The sequence below is a fragment of the Lithobates pipiens genome, unplaced genomic scaffold (genome assembly GCF_037356315.1).
Source record: "Lithobates pipiens isolate NorthernLeopardFrog02 unplaced genomic scaffold, aLitPip1_a1.2 Scaffold_22, whole genome shotgun sequence".
Classification (NCBI taxonomy): Eukaryota; Metazoa; Chordata; class Amphibia; order Anura; family Ranidae; genus Lithobates; species Lithobates pipiens.
This window is the reverse complement of record NW_027507784.1, coordinates 186,058,492-186,078,564: the sequence shown is the minus strand read 5'-3', so window position 1 is coordinate 186,078,564 and position 20,073 is coordinate 186,058,492. Positions and strand designations below refer to the sequence as shown.

Here is a 20,073-nt window from a genome sequence, read left to right as displayed (position 1 = left end):
TATGTGCATGAGATTATGAGATGTGTGTAATGCTTGCAGCTGGTTAGTGATATCTATTAGGCTTTGGGTCGATTGAGGCTCTCAGGAATTGTATTATTTTCCAAATAAACTAACAACTAGCTTCCTGATACTAATACTCAACAATACACAGGCACTCAACAATACAACACACAGGTACTTACAGTCCACGTGCGCACACAGCCCACATGCACTCGCAGCCCACATGTACATTCAGTCCAAGTGCACTCCCAGCCCATGAGCACTCGTAGTCTACATGCACTGGCAGTCCATGTGCACTCACAGTCCACATGCACTTGTAGCCCACGTGCACTCGCAGCCCACATGCACTCACAATACACAGGTGTAGGTGCATAAATGACAAGACCAACAGCGCGTGAATATGAACCTAATGATGACACAACCCTAGTGTATGCAGTGAGTGAGCCTGAGAAACCTGCAGTGCCAAGACAAGTAAATAAAAAGGAGCACTCAGGGCTGAGGTACCAACAGACCATGGTGGTTAGTAGTACAGGTGTAATGGTGAACGTGCATGTAAGACATATAGTATACGGGCGAGGAGATTCTGGGATGACAGTCAATTAAAAACAAATCCTCAACCCGTATGGATCCGTAGACGTGACAGACCCTGGATGTGAGCACTAGAAATACTATGAACAAAATGCTACAACAGGAATGCTATGAATGAAATACTATGACAGAAAAAACAGAGACAGGTAGCCAAACCTCAGCCTGTATGGATCCATAGATGTGACAGATCCTGGATGTGAGCACTAGCGAACAGAAATGCTACGACAGGAAAATGCTACGAATGAAAAGCTACGACTGGAAAAACGTTATGAATGAAATGCTAAGAATGAAACGCTATGACAGGAAGAAACTACGACCACAGGAAAATGCTACGACAGGAAAGTGCTACAACAGGAAGAAAAGCTACGACTGGAAAAAAAAAAGCTACGACAGGAAAACAATATGAATTAAATGCTTCGACAGGAAAGTGCTACAACAGGAAAGTTACAACAGAATGCTACCAACGAAAGCTATGATAGAACACACTAGTGACAGACCTGCTATGACAGACCCATTTGACAGAGCACGCTGCCGACAGAACCGCTATGACAGAACATGCTGCTTGGCCGAGCTGTTGTGACAGAATATGCCAATGACAGAACTGCTATGACAAATACACTAATGACGGAACACGCTGACAGAAACACGCAATGGCAGAACACGCAATGACAGAAACAAAACAAGATGTCATGTGAACATAGTCAAGATTTCATTCATTTTTTCACACAGAAAATGCGCCAATGTTAAACCACAAAACAGGTATTTCCCTGTATTACTTCCCCATCCTTGTCAAGGCTGCTCATCCATCCCTGACTGCAGGCAATGTGCGATCACATGTAAACAGCTGCGGAGCCTGTCATTGATTTGCATGGCTGATTGGCTGCAGCTCATGAACTCCTGGCTGCACAGGCCACAGAAATTCTGATCTGGGTGTTGTATAGCTCTGGACAGCCATGTGAATGAGTAAAAAGATAAAGTTGGTTGCAGTTTTATTAGGCCGGACATTGTGAATCGGTGGATGTTTGTACTGGAATGAAGTCAGGAAGCTCTGCTTCCCCATTTAAAAGCCAGAGGACACCCCCCCCAAAACCAACCACGGCAAACACTGAGGGAAGTGGATGGATGTTACACCCCCCCATGCTGGCATGTCTAGGGAGAAGAGGGATGACGGGTGCCCCCCCCAGTGTGAGCACAGGGGAAAGCAGGCGGTGCTCCCTCAAAGATACCAGATAGAGCATGTAACGAGGGCAGGCGTCAGACATCCCCCCTCTGGTGTGAGCACCAGGAGAGGCACGCGGGCGGCCTCCTTGTGATGCCGGATCTGCATGGGGAGACAGGAGCTGACGGGCGGCCGATCACCCCCCTGGCATTCGCACCGGGATGCCAGATCTGCATGGGGAGAGAGGAGCTGGCGGGTGGCCGATCACCCCCGGTGTTAAACAGCGGGAGAAGCGGATGGGCGGCCCCCTCGCGACGCTAGATTTACCCTTTGTTGAAAAGAAGGTGGGTGGGCGGTCTCCTTGGTGGTGCACCGAGAGAGGAACCATCACTACTGTTTGCAGCGGACCGTCGCTCAGCAAGGACCCGGAAGTGACATGTGGCAGCCTAACCTGGAAATGAGCCGATAAAGGATCTGGTGGAGGAGGAGGGATATATAGCCCTTGGACTCCTTCTACAAATCCAGACTAGCCTGCGGCCAGCCTTCCAACATATATATATATGCATAAATAATACCCTTTTAAAAAAAGAGGTGGGGGGGGGGGGTGTCATGATTTAGCTTGCAGTTTTCATGCCTGTGTAATTCTTACCTCCTTGCTGCAGTGCTTCGCCTAGACCTCAGATTCCTTTCACATGTGTTTGGATTCTGAGCTCACCTATGGGCATCACCTGTTATTCTGTGGGCTTATATCTCCTTTCCCTTCCATCACTTCCTGGCCAGCGTTTCAGTTTGCTTCCCTATATATACATGTGCTCGGTGCAGCCAGCGTTCACAGTTCTCCGAGTTCCTGTTTCCCGTGTGCCAACCCTGGTTTCATCTACCGTCTGTGCTTGCCTGACACTTGCCCTGACCCTGGCTTGTTTCCTGGATTTCCTTCTGTCTCCTGCCTTTGTATTCTGCACTCACTGGTGGTAGTGCATCCTTAGCACTATCCGTACCTGGGGGCGGTGACCTGGTGCTAGCTTGTTGCAAGTTCATCCCCACCATTATGACCCGGCTGGGGCTTATACTCCACTCCCTAGGGAACCCCTAGTTGGAGATCTACAAGGGCTCACTATCACAGGCACCTGAAAGGGTGGAGACTGCAGAGGGTGTTTCAGCAGGAGGCAGAGAAATAACAGTACACTGCTTCCCACTGAAAAGCTGGGCAGGGGGGCGTGTCAGCACACGTCAGCACAAGTTTGACCACGGGAGTACTGGCAGGTTGTGTAGAATGCAAAGAAAAAATGGACTACGCTGGGATGATATGCTTTCAAACCAAGCATGGTCAGTTTGAAAGAGGAAAGCCAGGGAATTGGCAGGGCCACCATGTATTTCACACAAAGGAAGTAATGCAAAGAGAACAGAATACTTTTTCATATAAGTTCATGGTAACACAGACACAGATCAGAAATATGAAATGTTGGAGTAACATAAGTCCTATATATCAGTGCATTAGGCAATTTATGCTGCTCATGATGGGGTTTTGTATGTGTTAATTGCTTCCTGGGTCACAGATTTAAACTTTTTCAACCATGCCTGTGCAATCCTCCAGCAAAAATAAGTTGGCGTTCATTGTTTGTCAGTTGGTTTAGGCAATTTCACCCTTAATTTAACATCAATAATGTTGGCAAGTTTAGCAGTGTTAAGAATTAGTTTGTACTGCTGCTTATTGAAATTAAAAATATTAAACGGCTTATATTTTTGTATATAAAATAATAAACTGTTTTACATTTTTTACACATTCAACTTTTATCATTTAAAATGTTAAATATAACAAAAGAGAAAAAAGCAAATAAAAACTTTATTATTGAAGGTGCTAAATAATACATCAAAGCCCATTTATGCAGTTATAGAGATGATATTAACATGTTCATAAATGTTAACAATTGAAATATTCCATTGTTATTGTACAATAACTATATAAAAATAATCAAATGTGTTCTTTCATGGTATTGTACATAGTGTTCAATTAACTGCACATTTTAAGACATCCATGCATTATTAGAATAACACCATTTCAGATTATACTGGATCTTACTTACAACCTTCCACACAATGTTAATATAATGGTATATTTGATATTGTTTATAAATTATTTTGGAAACTGACATCTGAATTGAGCTTTCCCAATATAAAATATGGTAAGATGATATGTAAAACTATCAACTTTGTACAAAACATTTGTTAAATTCCTGCTCAAAATTTTACTCATGGCAGCACAGCACATCTTCTTTATTAATAGTCTTAATGGCCTCAGAATTGCCAAACAAATGAAATGATCAGTGCTATTCAGTTTTTCATTTTTTTTTTACCTAAGGTACCTTTCTGGCCTCCAATGACGTGTTGTTAGTTTACATAACTTGACCACAGCATACATAACTTTGTACACTGCAATATGCTTTTTATAGGGATCATGTCTCAAAATCATACATAGGTTGTTTATTTAATAAAGATGGTAATCAAACATATTTTATGACTTTTTAATTATTGTCATATGATGGACCAAAAAATATGTATAATACCTTTTTTGTAGAAAAAAAGACTCTTGAGAAAAAGTTCTACAAAATAATTAAAATAAATCAACAACATTTTCTTTTTCTTCAATAACTGAATGAATATTTGCTTTAAAACAGGGCTGCATCCAATAGGAAAAAAAATAGATCAGAAAAAAATGCAGTGCTAATCTGTACAGTATAGTATATAAAGGAACACATTCAAGATTCCTATGAATGTGAAAAATAATTTACGAACCTGAAAATATTAAGTAATCGTGTCAGCATTAAAAATTTTTTTAAAGCACATGATTTAATGCATCAGAGATGCAAATAATAAATAAGATAAATATTTTACAATAACATTTAGTATTTGTGGATCTGACAAATGATGTGATTTAAAACAGTACTATTAACATACATGTTTAAGTGTAGAAAGCAACCACACACCTGTGCCTCCTGGGAAATATACATTGATACAGAAAATGTGCAGTTTTTTTTTGCATGTGTCACATCAGTTAAAACTGCTGATAGTTGCATTAAAAGAGTTTGCAGATTTAAACATGCATCACATTTGACACAAGTTTAGTAAATCTGACTTGGTATGTTTGCTCTTGGCTAGTGTAACTAAAATTAAGATGCATAGCATGCAAGCATCTTAACATTACCTGCAAAACTGGAATGCATTATAATGTGTATATCTGTCACTTCCACTTAGTGCAGTTTATCTGTTTTGTCCCAGTAGGATTACAGATGTAACAGAAGAAAGTATGTTATAGTGTAAAATTATATTGTTCATTGCAAGATATTTTTCCTTTCAATTATGTTGTACAAAACATATTCTTCAGACTTGTGCAGGAACAGTGACATACTAGAGTCTCAGGTTTGCAGAATTTGGCAGATCATAACTGAAACAGTCTGTTTTCCAAAGTTGAACTTGAAGTTTTGGAGTAGTTATGCCAGCTTTGCAAACCTTCCATTTGATAAAGGTGCTTTAAAAAGTCATAAATAGATGGAATTACTCAAGGCCAAATGTACTTGTTTCCTCAACTGCAGTTAACATCTTCTCATAAAGCATAGAAAATGAAGGATATGGTGGAAGATCTAGTCGGTTGAAACAGGTATGGGCCCTGAAAAAAAAAGAAAAAAAATGTTATTTCATATTGTGCTACAGAAATGGCAGACATAGATTAAAGTCATGCTTCTGGTAATAAATAATCACCTGTAGAACAATTGTCCAACTAGTAAGTTAAAAAAGTAAAGTCCATATAAATTCAAGTTCTGCACTATCCACATGATTAAGGGCCAGTGTCAAGGGTTGTGTGATAACCAAATGCAGCAGGTGTTTTATAACAGCTTGAGACACTCCTAAGGTCACTCAAGAATTCATTGTAGGTGTAGTTGATCTGAACTGCTGCTTTTGCATACCCATAGACTTGTACAGGAAGTTCTGACATATTTTTTGACTCTAGTTGAACGCCAAGCAGCTATTAAAAACACAATTTAATCCAGTTATTTTTGTTTAAGCATGAAATGTATTTTTTAAATGCAGCTAAGGTAAGTACCTGAATTTGACTTAATATCAGCTCCATGTGCTTCTCTGCATGACAGGACTAAAAGAGGCAGTGGCAGCACTTGGAGCCAATCTGCAAGCCAAAGTAATGGCAACCAGAAAAATAACTGGATGGGTTCTTACTATAATTTCTGCAATACAGAAAGTGCCAAGTTGAAGTCCCATGGAGTCAACAGAATCCTGACTGGTGCAATAATATGTTTGACGCCTTGCACAAAGGCACACACCAAGGAATGTAAAGCAAACAGTCTGAGTGTGGGTGCTTCTTGCAAACTGTAGTCTCACCAGCAATCGGTCTGCTGTGTCCTATAATCCCACAAGGAAAGCTTTGTTGTAATCTGCAGTTCCACAAGGCACCGCTACAATCTGGCCTGCTGGAACCAGTAGTCCCTTAAGAACCCACAATGCTACTCCCACATTAGGATCCATGAGCGCTATGCCCCACTTGTAACATCAATGGCTACACTGGGCATGTGCTTAGTCAGTCCTGAGTTAATTGAGGGGGTGAAGAAAAATTCTCTGCCTCCTACTTTTAGTGTCCAGGAGGCTGTATAGTTAGCAAAAAATCACCTACACAGTGTAAAAGAAAAAATTCCTTTTCCACCCAAGAAGGGGGAACCAGCAATGACTACATCGGTTACCCAAGGACACTCACCAGTCTGCCATAGGACCCCCAAAGGGTAGTCCAATCCTCACCTATCACAGCCGGTCAAAAGGGCCTTCAAGGACTCGACTCTTCAGCTGCAGATCACAAAGGATTCTGCAGGGTCCAGTTCTGACCGGCATAGTTACAGGCCATCCATCATGTCCACAGGAGGGTACGAGTACATTCCACTGAGAGTAGATAAGCCATAGGAAAAAGCTAGTTTCCTAAACCCAGGTAGAACTGGTGAGAAGCTAGCTACTTTTTCATGCAGAGACTGCATATGGCCATCACCTACGACAGTAGCAAAAAACAAAAAAACTGAAGCCTTGCCTAATGGGGAAGAGTTTTGCCAAGAAAGGAATTTCCTGACTTTTTTGTCAGCGTCCAATCACCTGAAGATGGCAGCAAAACCCTACTATCATGTATATGAAGATGCTCTTTGTCCCTTACGATAATGAAATCTACTGTCGGTAAATTTGATATTATGGGGTTGATTTACTAAAAGTAATATGCATTCTACAGAAGTTTATATTGTTAATTAGCATACATTAATTCTTCTGATGATATCCTTATTACATGCAAGTAAGATATCTAGAATTAACATACCATTAAGGGCCATTACATTTTTTTAATTCTTTTTTGAGATGTTATACCAAAGAGCAAGGTTAATTGCATGAACAGTATTATTACAGCCACAGTTTTTTTTAAATGATAGGAAAAAAAATCTATTGAAGCGATTTTAAATATTATCAGCTTAAAAATGAGTAAAACTTGAGAATCAAATTTAAGCAAAATCTGCAGTGAGGAGGTATAGAAGCTGCCATTTGTCCTCTCCCATTGAAAATATTAGTTTCCTATAAAGTTGTCTCCACTATTTACCCTCTGCATGATTTATTGCTGAAGACCATGTACAAATAATCTGATAATTGAAGTATAATTTTATGCAGTCATCTTGTTTTAATACCTTGGAAGAGCTGTGATTTTTCCCCACTTCTCCACACAGAAACGTCTTGGCCCATTGCTGCCTCTGAGGGAGGCAAAACCTTCATATGGGATACTGGAAGTACCTGTAACAAACTACCAAAACAAAGACATTTCAAATTACAACTTGCTTAAACAAAGATATATACAAATTACCATGGATACCTACTGTACATAACGCATAGGATTAATTTACCTCATCTATATACCGTGTGTGTGCATAAATACACACACACATCTGTTATGTCATCCTAATGACTGTGACATCATAGTTAGTATAGAGGCCCCCTGGACCTTTTAAACAAAAGACTGATTTCTTGTCCATCACATTGTTTGTGGGCTAGACTGTGGTAAGTAGGAGTAAAAAACAAAAATATGCCCTGGCATCACAGGTCAGTGGGAGTAAATAAAAATTCCCTTGCATTGGTACAAGGGAAGGGAATAAATGTCTGTGTCAGTGGGAAGAAGGGTTCCCCTTTGTCAGTGGGAAGAAGGGATCCCCTGTGTCAGTGGGAAGAAGGGTTACCCTGTGTCAGTGGGAATAACTGCTCCTCAATAGCACTTACCTTGCATGCTCCATGTCCCGTGCTTCCCCTCTGGATGAGGTCACATCTTGAACTATATAGGCACTATCGGGAAGGAGATCACTCCACCCATTGCTTCCTGTTATATTGCCGGTTGCTAAATAACTCTGAAAAAAATAGCTACCCCACTACAGCTTGCAGTGAGAAAGCACTTCATGCAGCATCTTCTCATTGCAGGGACCAGTGTAAAGCATGAGTGGGTAAGTCACTTGTGAAACTGAGAGATCTGTGTGTGGCAAAGAAAACATGACTGTTCTGTATGTTTGCAAGTATTCCATGGGTAGGTAACCCCTCTCACTATAATATACAGTGTATGGATAGAAAGAATTGAAGCAATACTAAAAAATATAATTTACCATAAAGAGAAGGCAGAAATAGCAAGATGACACCGTTATTGTACTTACCTGTAACAAACGGAGACGCTGCTCATTGTTAAACCTTTCAACAGCAGCCCAAAACCATCTGATGACAATGTGATTGTCATGGTAGCCTGAGAAGAATTAGAACATGAGAAGAGAATCAATTTGCTGTTCTCTGATCGCTCAATTTTCAATTGAACACAAAGTCTACCTTATGTAAAACTGGATAATCACTATTGTCCCCCTAAAGCTGTCAACAGTGATGAAAGGAGAGAGATCTGTCAGCTTTAATCTTTTTTCATCTCTTTCTATCTGAAAATGCTGATTCTGACAAAGTTTGTTAGACATCATACCCGGTTTTGTGAAATGGCTCAGAACACTACACTGCCATTCATTTTCTATGTAATTTACGATGTGCAATTGGTCGGGAAATAAGCAAAAGCAGAATTCTGTAGAAAGTCCAACTTTAAAGTGATATTAAAGTCTTTTTTTTTGTTTTTCGAAAATGAAAAATAGGTTATACTTATCCGCTCTGTGCAATGATATTGAGAGGTTCCTTAACTCCTCCTTGGCAGTCCCCTGCTAGCACTATCCACTTCTTCCTCTGAGTGCCCCCTTAGCACGCAGTGTTCTATAGGGCAGTGGTCATCAAACCTGTCCTCAGGGCCCACTAACAGGCCAGGTTTTATGTATTACCTTGGGGAGATGCAGACTAGAATACCGCAATCACTGAGCAGCAAATAATATCACCTGTGATGTATTTAAGTTATCTTACAAACCTGGCCTGTTAGTGGGCCCTGAGGACAGGGTTGATGACCGCTGCTATAGGGGCATCCACGTGTGCTCCGGATCTGGGCTGTGTGCGTCTATAGACACGCAGAGCTTTATATTTTCTGCGGTCTTCTTTGAGACAAGGAATTTAGAAAAGCGTTGCTGCAAAATAGCAGTGAGTTATTTTACCTTAATGCACAGAATGCATATTAGGGTAAAAAAATAGGATTTTTTTTCATCATACTTAGACCATAGGCCTGAATGACCAATTGATGGACCCAATTGGCAATGGAAGCTTTGGAAGCTGCCTGCCCTTCTTGGGTCCCTTTGGTAAAACATAAAAGGAGTCTGAGCCACAGATCTCCACAGATCTAGACAAATAAACCTTGACTGCCCGGACAACGTCCAAAGAATACAGTCTCTCTTCTGCTGAGCTAGGCTGAGAGAAAAAGGAAGGCAAAATAATGTCCTGATTTAAATGAAAGGGCGATACCACTTTTGGCAAAAAGGGTGGAACAGGTCATAACATGACCCTGTCGTGGTGAAGGATCAAGTATGGTTCTCTGCACGAATGGGCCGCCAACTCAGACACCCTTCTAGCGGAGGCGATTGCCACCAAGAAGGCTAGCTTGTGTGACAGCAAGCCTAATGTAATTGCATTTATCGGCTCAAATGGTTGTTTCTGTAACACAGTTCAAGTCCCAAGGACACATAGGTGACCTAATGGGGGAAAGCAAGTGAGTTGCCTCTTGCATAAAGGTTTGGACCGGTGAATGGGAGGTTAAAGGCCTTTGGAAGAATAATGATAGGGCTGAAACTTGACCTCTGATTGTACTCAAAGCTAATTTGATTTCCACAGCTGACTGTAGAAAAGAGAGAATTCTCCTAATCACGTATTTCCGAGTATGCCATTTTTTGGCTTCACACCAAGCAATATAATGCCGCGTACACATGACCAGACTTTGAGGGACTAAGTCTGACAGACTTTCGACGGAGTTCTGACAGAGTTCTGACAGAGTTCTGACAGAGATCTGACAGAGATCTGACAGAGATCTGACAGAGATCTGACAGAGATCTGACAGAGATCTGACAGAGATCTGACAGAGATCTGACAGAGATCTGACAGAGATCTGACAGAGATCTGACAGAGATCTGACTGACTTTCTGAATGAACGGACTTGGCCACACACAATCACACCAAAGTCCGACGGATTCGAATGTGATGACGTACGACTGGACTAGAATAAGGAAGTTCATAGGCAGTAGCCAATAGCTGCCCTCGCATCGGTTTTTGTCCGTCGGACTAGCACACACACGAGCGGATTTCTCAGTAGGAACTGGGTCCGGCAGAGTTCTGTTGGAAAAATTTGAAACATGTTCCATTTCTAAAGTCTGTCAGACTTTTGCAAATCAAAAGTCTGCTGCAGCCCATACACGTTCGAATAGTCTGCCGGAATCTTTCCGTCAGACTTTTGATGTTGAAAAGTCTGGTCGTGTGTACGGGGCATAAGTCTTCCAGACCTTATGATAGATCTTCCTAGTGATAGCTTTTCTAGCATTCATTAGGACACCACTGGTCCCAAGATTTTTGTGATTTTAGTGTTGCGCAATAGAAAATAGAGGAAGAAAAGGAAAGGGAGACGGAAGAGAGGGGGGGGGAGAGAGGGGGGGAAAGGGGAAAGAGGGGAGAATGTGCAAAGTGCTTGATAAATTATTGAAGTGCGTGATAGCAAATATATAAAAATACCATAAAGGTAAAACTATCAATCATAAATGAATGCCTAAGCTCACAAATAGTAAAAATCAAGAAGGCATTGCCGAATTGCCAATATAGTATACCAAATGTGAAAATAAAGTGATAAGGTGATAATCCAAGATATATAACTAAAAGTGTACAATTTTTAAATAATCACATAAGCATATTTCCATGTGACATGCCAAGTGAACAATCAAATGTCAATAAACCCAATAACTATATACACAACATACGTAATCCATGCAGTGCTTATAAGTGAAAATGATGCTAGCAGCAATATAAAACGTAACAATTGCAAATAAAAAAATTGTGCAAAAATGAATCAAATGGGTAAAGTGCTAATAGTCAATATAAACTATTCAATGCAGTGAACATGCTGTGTTCAAAGGGAGGGCACTTTGCTTCAAACTCCAGTGACTCATGCAGGCATACAGATGCAGTGACTTTTTCCTCCTATTATCCAGTGAGTGGACGGATGTGCCCTTACCTCACGGCTGTGAGGTTACAGCCTTAATCAAATATTGGTGAATAGCTTGCTTCAATTCCTAGGGTAGGTATGCCTCACAAAATAAAGAGATGATATCCCATAGTGCATCAGTTTGAACAGATTCAATTTATTAAGTAAAACGTCAGGGTACTCACATTTGAGGAGTAAATAAATGCAGTATATACAGAGCAACGAGCGGTGCGTTCCAGCGTTCTTCCTGCTCTGTATATACTGCATTTATTTACTCCTCAAATGTGAGTACCCTGACGTTTTACTTAATAAATTGAATCTGTTCAAACTGATGCACTATGGGATATCATCTCTTTATTTTGTGAGGCATACCTACCCTAGGAATTGAAGCAAGCTATTCACCAATATTTGATTAAGGCTGTAACCTCACAGCCGTGAGGTAAGGGCACATCCGTCCACTCACTGGATAATAGGAGGAAAAAGTCACTGCATCTGTATGCCTGCATGAGTCACTGGAGTTTGAAGCAAAGTGCCCTCCCTTTGAACACAGCATGTTCACTGCATTGAATAGTTTATATTGACTATTAGCACTTTACCCATTTGATTCATTTTTGCACAATTTTTTTATTTGCAATTGTTACGTTTTATATTGCTGCTAGCATCATTTTCACTTATAAGCACTGCATGGATTACGTATGTTGTGTATATAGTTATTGGGTTTATTGACATTTGATTGTTCACTTGGCATGTCACATGGAAATATGCTTATGTGATTATTTAAAAATTGTACACTTTTAGTTATATATCTTGGATTATCACCTTATCACTTTATTTTCACATTTGGTATACTATATTGGCAATTCGGCAATGCCTTCTTGATTTTTACTATTTGTGAGCTTAGGCATTCATTTATGATTGATAGTTTTACCTTTATGGTATTTTTATATATTTGCTATCACGCACTTCAATAATTTATCAAGCACTTTGCACATTCTCCCCTCTTTCCCCTTTCCCCCCCTCTCTCCCCCCCCCTCTCTTCCGTCTCCCTTTCCTTTTCTTCCTCTATTTTCTATTGCGCAACACTAAAATCACAAAACTCTTATCGCTTAGGGAGTAGGTTAAGCTCCTCTTCAGTGTTTGCAGCATTTTTTCATTTCCCCCTGTCTGGTTGGCTGGCGCAGAGGTATCTTATATAACAATTAACTGGTCCCAAGATGCCACAGTCCTTTAACACCCTTGCTTCAATAGCCATGCCGTCAAATTTAGAGACTGTAAATTGGGATGGAATATAGGACCTTGAGACAGTAGATCGGGGTGACGTGGAAGCATCTATGGCCTGTCTATTGTCAGTCTCATGATCTCCAGGAACCAAGGCCTTCTGGCCCAGGTTGGTGCCACCAGAATGACTGGAACTCCCTCTTTCTGAATCCTGCACAACAAATGTGGAAGGAGAGGGATCAGAGGGAAAGCATAAACCATGGAACTACCAGAGGATCTTCTCCAATTGCCAGAGGATCTCTTGTTCCGGACACAAACTGCTGTAGCTTGTTGTTGAATCTGGATGCCAGTAGGTCGAGCTCCGGCCATCCGCAACATTAGCAAATTTCCTGGAACACCCTTGGGTGTAGGGACCAATCCCCCAAGCAGATCTGCTGGTGGCTGAGATAATCTGCCTTCCAGTTCTCTACTCCTGGATATGGACTGCCAATAGAATCAGCAAATGTCCCTCTGCCCAGGCTAGTATGTGGTTCAAAAAGTCAAATGTGAAAAAAAGGGGAAAAAACTGTGCTAAGATAACATATAATTATGATGATGATATCTATCATATGTACGAAGCAGCGATTCTTCTGTGCAACATCAAACAGAAAAAATATATGGAAAAAATTATAGAACCGTGCTAGACCAGTGACTTAAACTAATACAACCCATGAATTAATAAATCGAGTACTGGGCTTGGTGAAGAGCCAAAAGACTTAATGTGCATGTGAAATTAATAAATGAATATATTAACATAATCTTGCAATATCAAATAGTCAACCAAAAATTAATGAAAATAAAAAGTCCAATATGAGTTGTTAATAAATATTAGTAATTAATGTACAATCCAAGCAAAGAAAGTCTTGATATGGCCAACAGTGAAATGTGACATCCACCCCTGCCAAACTCAAAGATAAAGTCCATCCATATGTGAAGAAATATCTTCAATCACTGGATAGTAAGAGACTGTGTTGAATCCACCACCTTTAGAAAGAATTACTACTTACCAGACATCCGTGATCCTCCAGTACAGAGGATCAGGAAAAGCATATAGTATAGGCACAGCTTGCTCCCGGACACTTCCAATACACTTGCTAATCTCCAAATGTCCGCATTGGTAAAAAGACCCAAACAAGGATACTCGTAGCATGCAAAAGCTTCAATAGTGTAAAACCTTTAGTTTATTGGACAAGTTAAAAAGTATCACACTTACACTATTACATCAATATGAATGCCTAAAGTCCGAAGTGCCAGCTGGCGCTCGTTCAGACAAACGTGTCCTTCTGGCTGCTCAAACAATAACACGAGGTGTTGTCAGTGTGTCGCTCCACCCTACGAGTTTCGTAAGAGAATTACGTCAACCAGGGGCACTCCTTCAGAGCTGAACAACTACTGGTACCACCTTGGTAGTTTATATAGGCCACTGCAGTGGCATTGTCAGACTGAACTCTGATAGGGCAGTCCTGAAGCTCCACCCTCCAGGACCATAAGGCCAGTTGAACTGCCCATAATTCCAGGACGTTGATGGGCAAAATCTGTTCTGTCCTTGACCATTTCCCCTGAGCTGTGAGCCCTTCTAGGGTCGCTCCTCAGCCTGAGAGACTGGCATCTGTAGTCACTACTCTCCAGGTTACCGGGAGGAAGGATTTTCACTTTCGCAGGTTCTGATACTGCAACCACCAGTTTAGGCTTAAGCGTGCCTGAGCAGATAAGAACATTGGATGATCCAGGGCTTGTCCTCTCCTGTTCCAAGCCAACAAGATGTCTTGTTGTAGAGACCTGGAATGGAACTGGGCATAGGGCACCGCCTCGAAGGAGGATACCAGCCTCCCTAGAAGACTCATACGGTGCCGAATGGAGGGTTGTCTGGTGCCCCTTATGTGACACACCTGATCCTTCAGGGCACACATCCTTGCGGGTGGCAAGAATTCTCTTGCTTGGACCGTATTTAGGATCAGATCTAAATACTTATACTTTGAGCTGGTTCTCAAGGTTGACTTTTCGGCATTTATGATCCAGCCTAAGCTTTCCAAATACCGCACTGTGCATGTTATTCTCTGTTCTAGAGCCTGTAGTGAGTGATCTCTGAGCAAAAGATCATCCAGATACCCAAGCACCACAATCCCTTGGGCCTTTAAAAAGCCCCAGTACTGGTGCTAGGACCTTTGTGAACACCCGGGGAGCTGTAGCAAGCACGAAGGGTAGAGCCACAAACTGAAAATGACATTCCTCTACTGCAAATTGCAGGAACCTCTGATAAGGCTGAAAGATAGGTACGTGTAAATACCTGTCCTTTATATCGATGGAGGCTAGAAAGTCTCCCATCTGTAGTAAGGCTACTACTGAGCAGACAGACTCCACCCAAAAGGACTGGTTCAGGGATCTTTGGTCTAATATGGGCCTTGTGTCCCCGTTCGGTTTTCGAACCATAAATATGTTTGAGTAAAACCCTATGCCCCTTTCGGTTACAGGAACCTCTACAATCACTCCTTGATGCAGTAAATAATGTAGTGCCTGAAGCAATAAGTCTCTTTTTGGAGGATCCAAGGGAACGCTGGATCCTAAAAACCTCTGAGGGGTAACCCCCCACAACTCTAGCTTGTAACCGTGGGATATAGTTGAGGGGACCCACTCATCCTGAACTATTGTTCTCCAAATGTCCACAAAGTGCAGCAGCCTTCCCCCCACCCAATGGAGTGGGGGCGTCCCCTCAAAAGGAGGGCTTGGTGCTGGGTTTATAAGAATTTTGGACTCAGGGCTTTTTCTGGCCCTGGCCTTGTGGCTTTCCCCTGGCCCTAGCGCCCTGTTGGCGGCTGAACTGCCTTGGCGCTGAGACATTTGAGGAAGCAGTCCCTAAGGTTTCAAATGAAGGACGCCTGGTGCTTTTCTTCACAGGAAGTAGAAAACTCTTCCCTCCGGAAATCTTTTGGATATATTTGTCCAAATGATCACCAAATAAACATTCCCCATAAAAAAGGGGAAACCCGACAATAACTTCTTACAAGGATGCTCGGCTGACCAGTTCTACAGCCACAAAATCCTACGTACAGACAAGAGAGCCAAACGAGAAACCTGCTGTATTGAATCCTTTAAAGGCATTAACAGCAAAACACATCGCTATAGGAATATGTGCCTTATTTTCAGGCAGATCATCATCCTGGTTAGGCCTGCAGGATGTCTGATCCTTTACAGACTGGAAGATACCAACTGCTGCAACAGCTGGCCGAATAGCTGAACTGGCCAAAGAAAAGGAAGCCTTTAATAATGACTCCAATTTCTTGTCAACAGGGTCTTTCAAGCCTTTTGCGTTATGTACTGGACACATTTTTTGTTTAAGGAAGAGACTGTTGCATCTACGGCTGGCATGCTCCATTTCTTAAACTTTTCTTCCATGGGATATAAAAGGGAAAACATCTTAGGAGGAACAAAAATCCTGTCAGGATGTTCCCAATCAGCATACACCGCCTGTTCCAACAGAGGGTGTAAAGGGAAAGGGATCCCAAAGAGGACCAGGGAGGCTCAGTAACATCTGCAAGAGGCAAAACGAACAATTTCAGTAAGAGTCAGGATCAAAGGCCTCTGTGATTGAGAGGCAGAAACCAGCTGGATAGCTTCTTGGCCAGATTGGCTTGAAGCAGACTCACCCACCAGGCCAACCACAGAATCCTGAGCTTTAAGCTCTTCCTCATCCTCAAACCATTCCTGCTCCAGACTAGGAGGCTCCAGGGAGGGGGATCTGTCATGCTTCTTGCCACTCTGCGGGATGGAGGCAATCATGCCAACAATCCTGTGCTCTAACCGGCTAGGGCTGAGGACAGTTCATCCTTAGTGATAAAGGGTGAAACAGCAGCGTTGACTGTAGGCACAATCCCAGATAGGCGCAGTGGCTCCGATTGCCCGGAAGCCTCTGGTCCCTCACTGGATACAACACTAGGGATACGACTAGGTTCATCAGGAACTACTGATGACATATCCTGCTCCTCTTTTTTTAAGACATTTATTAGCTACAAAAAGGGAGTACCTGGGTGAAGTATTAACACACCTCAGAAGAGAGACCCTTTAATTGGGCTCACCAAGCCCCTATGCAACAATCCTGCTAAGCACCTTTAGCCTGCCAAGCAACACCTGGTGACTCACGTGACCCGGGTAAGGAGAAATGAACCACTACAAAGGCCTGGTTCAGCACATGCACCATGGCGTACCAAGAAGAAATGGCGCACTGTCTTGCGCCACCATACAGGTAAAAAACAGCCAGACACAAGCAAAAAAAGGTACACTCTGTAAACACCCACAGCTAGCCCCAAAACTCCCCCGTATGGTCACAGCACACAGGTGTCCAGCCTCTAGCTAGCTTGACTGAATTTTACAATCACTGGGGCACCCCACAATATTAAATAAAGGGGTTTCACTTACCCGTCCAGGCGCAGGGCAACTTAGAAATTAAGAGCTCACTCTTCACGGCAGGTTCCTGTCACTTGAGGACCTTCAAGGACTGGGTACCCTTTTCATGTTTAGGGACCACTCCCTTGGTGTACAGCACCCAGCAGGAATGCCTTAGGGCTGTGGTGTCCAGGATTCCACTTTGCAGGGTCCAGCACCCGGAGGCCACATTACAGGCAAAAAAACCTTGCAGGATCTTGAGACTTCTTTGCTAGGCTCGGGTACCATTTATCTAAGCATATTAAGCCTGTGTCAAATAGATCCGATCGATCAATACCTTGATTCATTTAAGAACCGTTTGTGGGACTAAAGACCTGAAGCTTAGAGAGCTCAAACAACTATCAAACATTCAGCTTGCAGACACCGGTAAAAAAAACAGAAGTACTTCCTGTATGGGAGGGGTTATATAGGGGATCACTTCCTGTCTAAAGACCTTTGGTCTACCAGTGTCCATTCACCTGGAGATGAAGTATAACCCAGCAGGTAATGAATATTAGCCTGTCCCATAATGTATAAAAAAAAGAAAATAGACTTTAGAACCACTTTAATTAATTTAATAAATATCACCAATAGGCAGAGTCCCTTTAAATGAAAAAGCATTTACCTCCTCTGTACTCAGTATTATTTCTCCAGTCTCCTAAGTCAATCTCTGCTGTTCCTGCAATAACCAGTTCAAGCTCCCTTGCATCAAATACAGATACCAGACGAGCATCTACCACCTAAAAAGAAAAGAAAAATTTTTTTTTTTTATTAGGGCTGCCTATTAAAAATACTTCTACTTGAATTGCAAGCATACAATGCAAAATATTATCATCAGCTAAGTCAGCTGCCGGTTCAAGCATCTGGGTAGATCCCGACCTTAAAGTCATAATTAATCCAGGGCCTGTATGGGCTGAGTGACGTCAGCCGACAACGAACGAATGAGCTTCACTCCTGTGATCCATAAGAGAAGTAAAAAAATAAAAAAAAATAAAAAGCTTTGGCCATACTAAGCAACCAAAATAGCAACATAACAGAGTACAAGCTGAGCAGATAAGTCCCACGCAGGGGATCAATACAAATAGAAAAACATATGGTTACAGAAGTAGCACACTTTTTTGAGTTAGTCAAAGCAAAACTGTTAACGAGTGTCTGGGCACCGTGACCCAGGGCTGAGTGGAACAGGAGGCGTGGGGTTTCCCATCCTTTAGTAGAAGAAAAAATTTGAGAAAGAAAAAAATAAGCAGGGACGGTAAAGCTCAGGGGCGGGCCTGAATAAGTTATGGGGAGGGGTAAAGAGGGAAGTGGAAAAAAAAGGGGGTGGGGGGAATGGGATGGGGGGGGCTGAGGGTGTTGAGGAGGGAAAGGAGAAGAGAATAGCGGGAGAGGAGGCAGATAAATAGTCATGATGAAGAGAATAAAAAGGTAGACAAGACTAAGTAAGGGGTGAAGAAAGTACCTGCGAGCTGGATGGCATGCTACAGCAGTCCAGGATACCCAGACCGGTCGGGGGCAGAGTGGGGAGAGCATAAGAGGGCCATACTCCTCCCTTAACCCTTTTGTCAACAGACTGTGAAACCCTAGATTGCTTAGGAGATATATATACAACGCACGTCTGTTCATGAGGATTGAATTACTAAAAGAGTGCATTTTTCAGTTAGCAAGAAGCGCTTCAATTTTCCAAATGTTTTTCAACTTCTAAGTATATGATTTTGTGTTTAAAGTAACAAAGATTCACATAGCTATGTGAAAAACTGATTCCTTTAATACAATCCCCCATAGTGTGGTTCTCAAGCACAACTGCCTCCTGTACAATCCCAGCAATGGACACAGATGGGACAAACAAGCTTTGTAGTTCATCATTGGCAGGAGTGGTCAGGCATTCTCACAGGCTCTCCAAAGGAATCTATGTGAGGATGTCATAAGTAACACTGTCAGCGCTAATCACAGGCAGTGAGACATTGCCCGATGCGCGGCTGCAGAGATCGGGAAATGTGTCACTGCCTGTGATTAGGGCAGCGCTGCGCCGACCTCCTGGAAGGCTCTGCACATGGAGTGTGCGAACACGCCGGAGCTCATCCCTAACCACAATCTATATATAGCTAAAAAGATTTTGTGTACTTTCTGTCTTTGGTGTCAATGCCAGACCCTGCTCTGTAGATTGGTTGGTGATAACTGGATTACAGCATCAGTGCTTGATAAAATGTAAAAAAAAAAACATTAAGGCTTCATGCACACAGGGTCTTAAAAAAAACAATCTGCAAAGCCACTACCAACGCCAGGAAAAAGCAGCTGTAAAAACGTGCTTTTAGTAGCTTTTTGCATTGGCGTTAATGCATGTTTAACGGAGCTAGCTTTTTCCAGCGTTTCTCTGCCTCTATTCAAACTCAATGGTTCCCTATGGGAGCCCATTGATTTGAATAGAAGATGCACCATACAGACCACCGACCAGGGTTGGTGGGGAAGAGGTGCTAGAATTATTGCTCTCGCTCCAACGATCGAGGCGATACATCACATATGTGGTTTGAACAAAGTTTTCATATGCGGGCATGACTGCGTTTGCTTCTGCACGTGACCTCGGCAGGACGGGGCACTTTAAATGTTCTTTTTCTTATTTATTTTACTTTTTATTTTACACTGTCCTTAAAAAAACAAAAAACAAAAAAAAACAAAAAAACAAACTTGGGTCACTTTATTCCTGTTACAAGGAATGTAAACATCCCAAAAAAGCATGAAAGGACCTCTTTTTTTTTTTTTTTTAATTCTTTATTTTCATAATATAGTGATACAATTTTCCATATCTATACACTTACACACCTACATCTTATGTTTAACACCATGCCATTCATAATTTAATCGTGCTTAATTTCTTCTATTACATTACCATATTTCCTTATATTCACTATTATATATATTTTTTTCCTTTACCTGGGATAGCCCTGGTTATTTGTCTTTAAAGCGGGATTCCACCCTAAAGTGGAACCTCCGC

At 42.0% G+C, this 20,073-nt stretch overlaps 1 protein-coding gene across 6 annotated transcripts in view; it reads right to left on the bottom strand.

Moving 5' to 3' along the window:
* Positions 1-3,572: 3,572 nt before the first annotated feature.
* Positions 3,573-20,073, bottom strand: part of HECW2 (HECT, C2 and WW domain containing E3 ubiquitin protein ligase 2) — a 365,375-nt gene continuing 348,874 nt past the window's right edge. For 5 of the 6 annotated variants that reach the window (XM_077448729.1, XM_077448731.1, XM_077448733.1 and 2 more), the window contains 4 exons: positions 17,710-17,824; positions 8,470-8,555; positions 7,465-7,577; positions 3,573-5,411 (listed from right to left, as the gene is read on the bottom strand). In XM_077448729.1, the coding sequence (XP_077304855.1) occupies positions 5,300-5,411; positions 7,465-7,577; positions 8,470-8,555; positions 17,710-17,824 (426 nt within the window). In that variant the 3' untranslated portion in view covers positions 3,573-5,299. Of the gene's footprint in view, positions 5,412-7,464; positions 7,578-8,469; positions 8,556-17,709; positions 17,825-20,073 lie in introns of those variants that run through there. The other variant, XR_013261865.1, reaches the window with a different exon arrangement.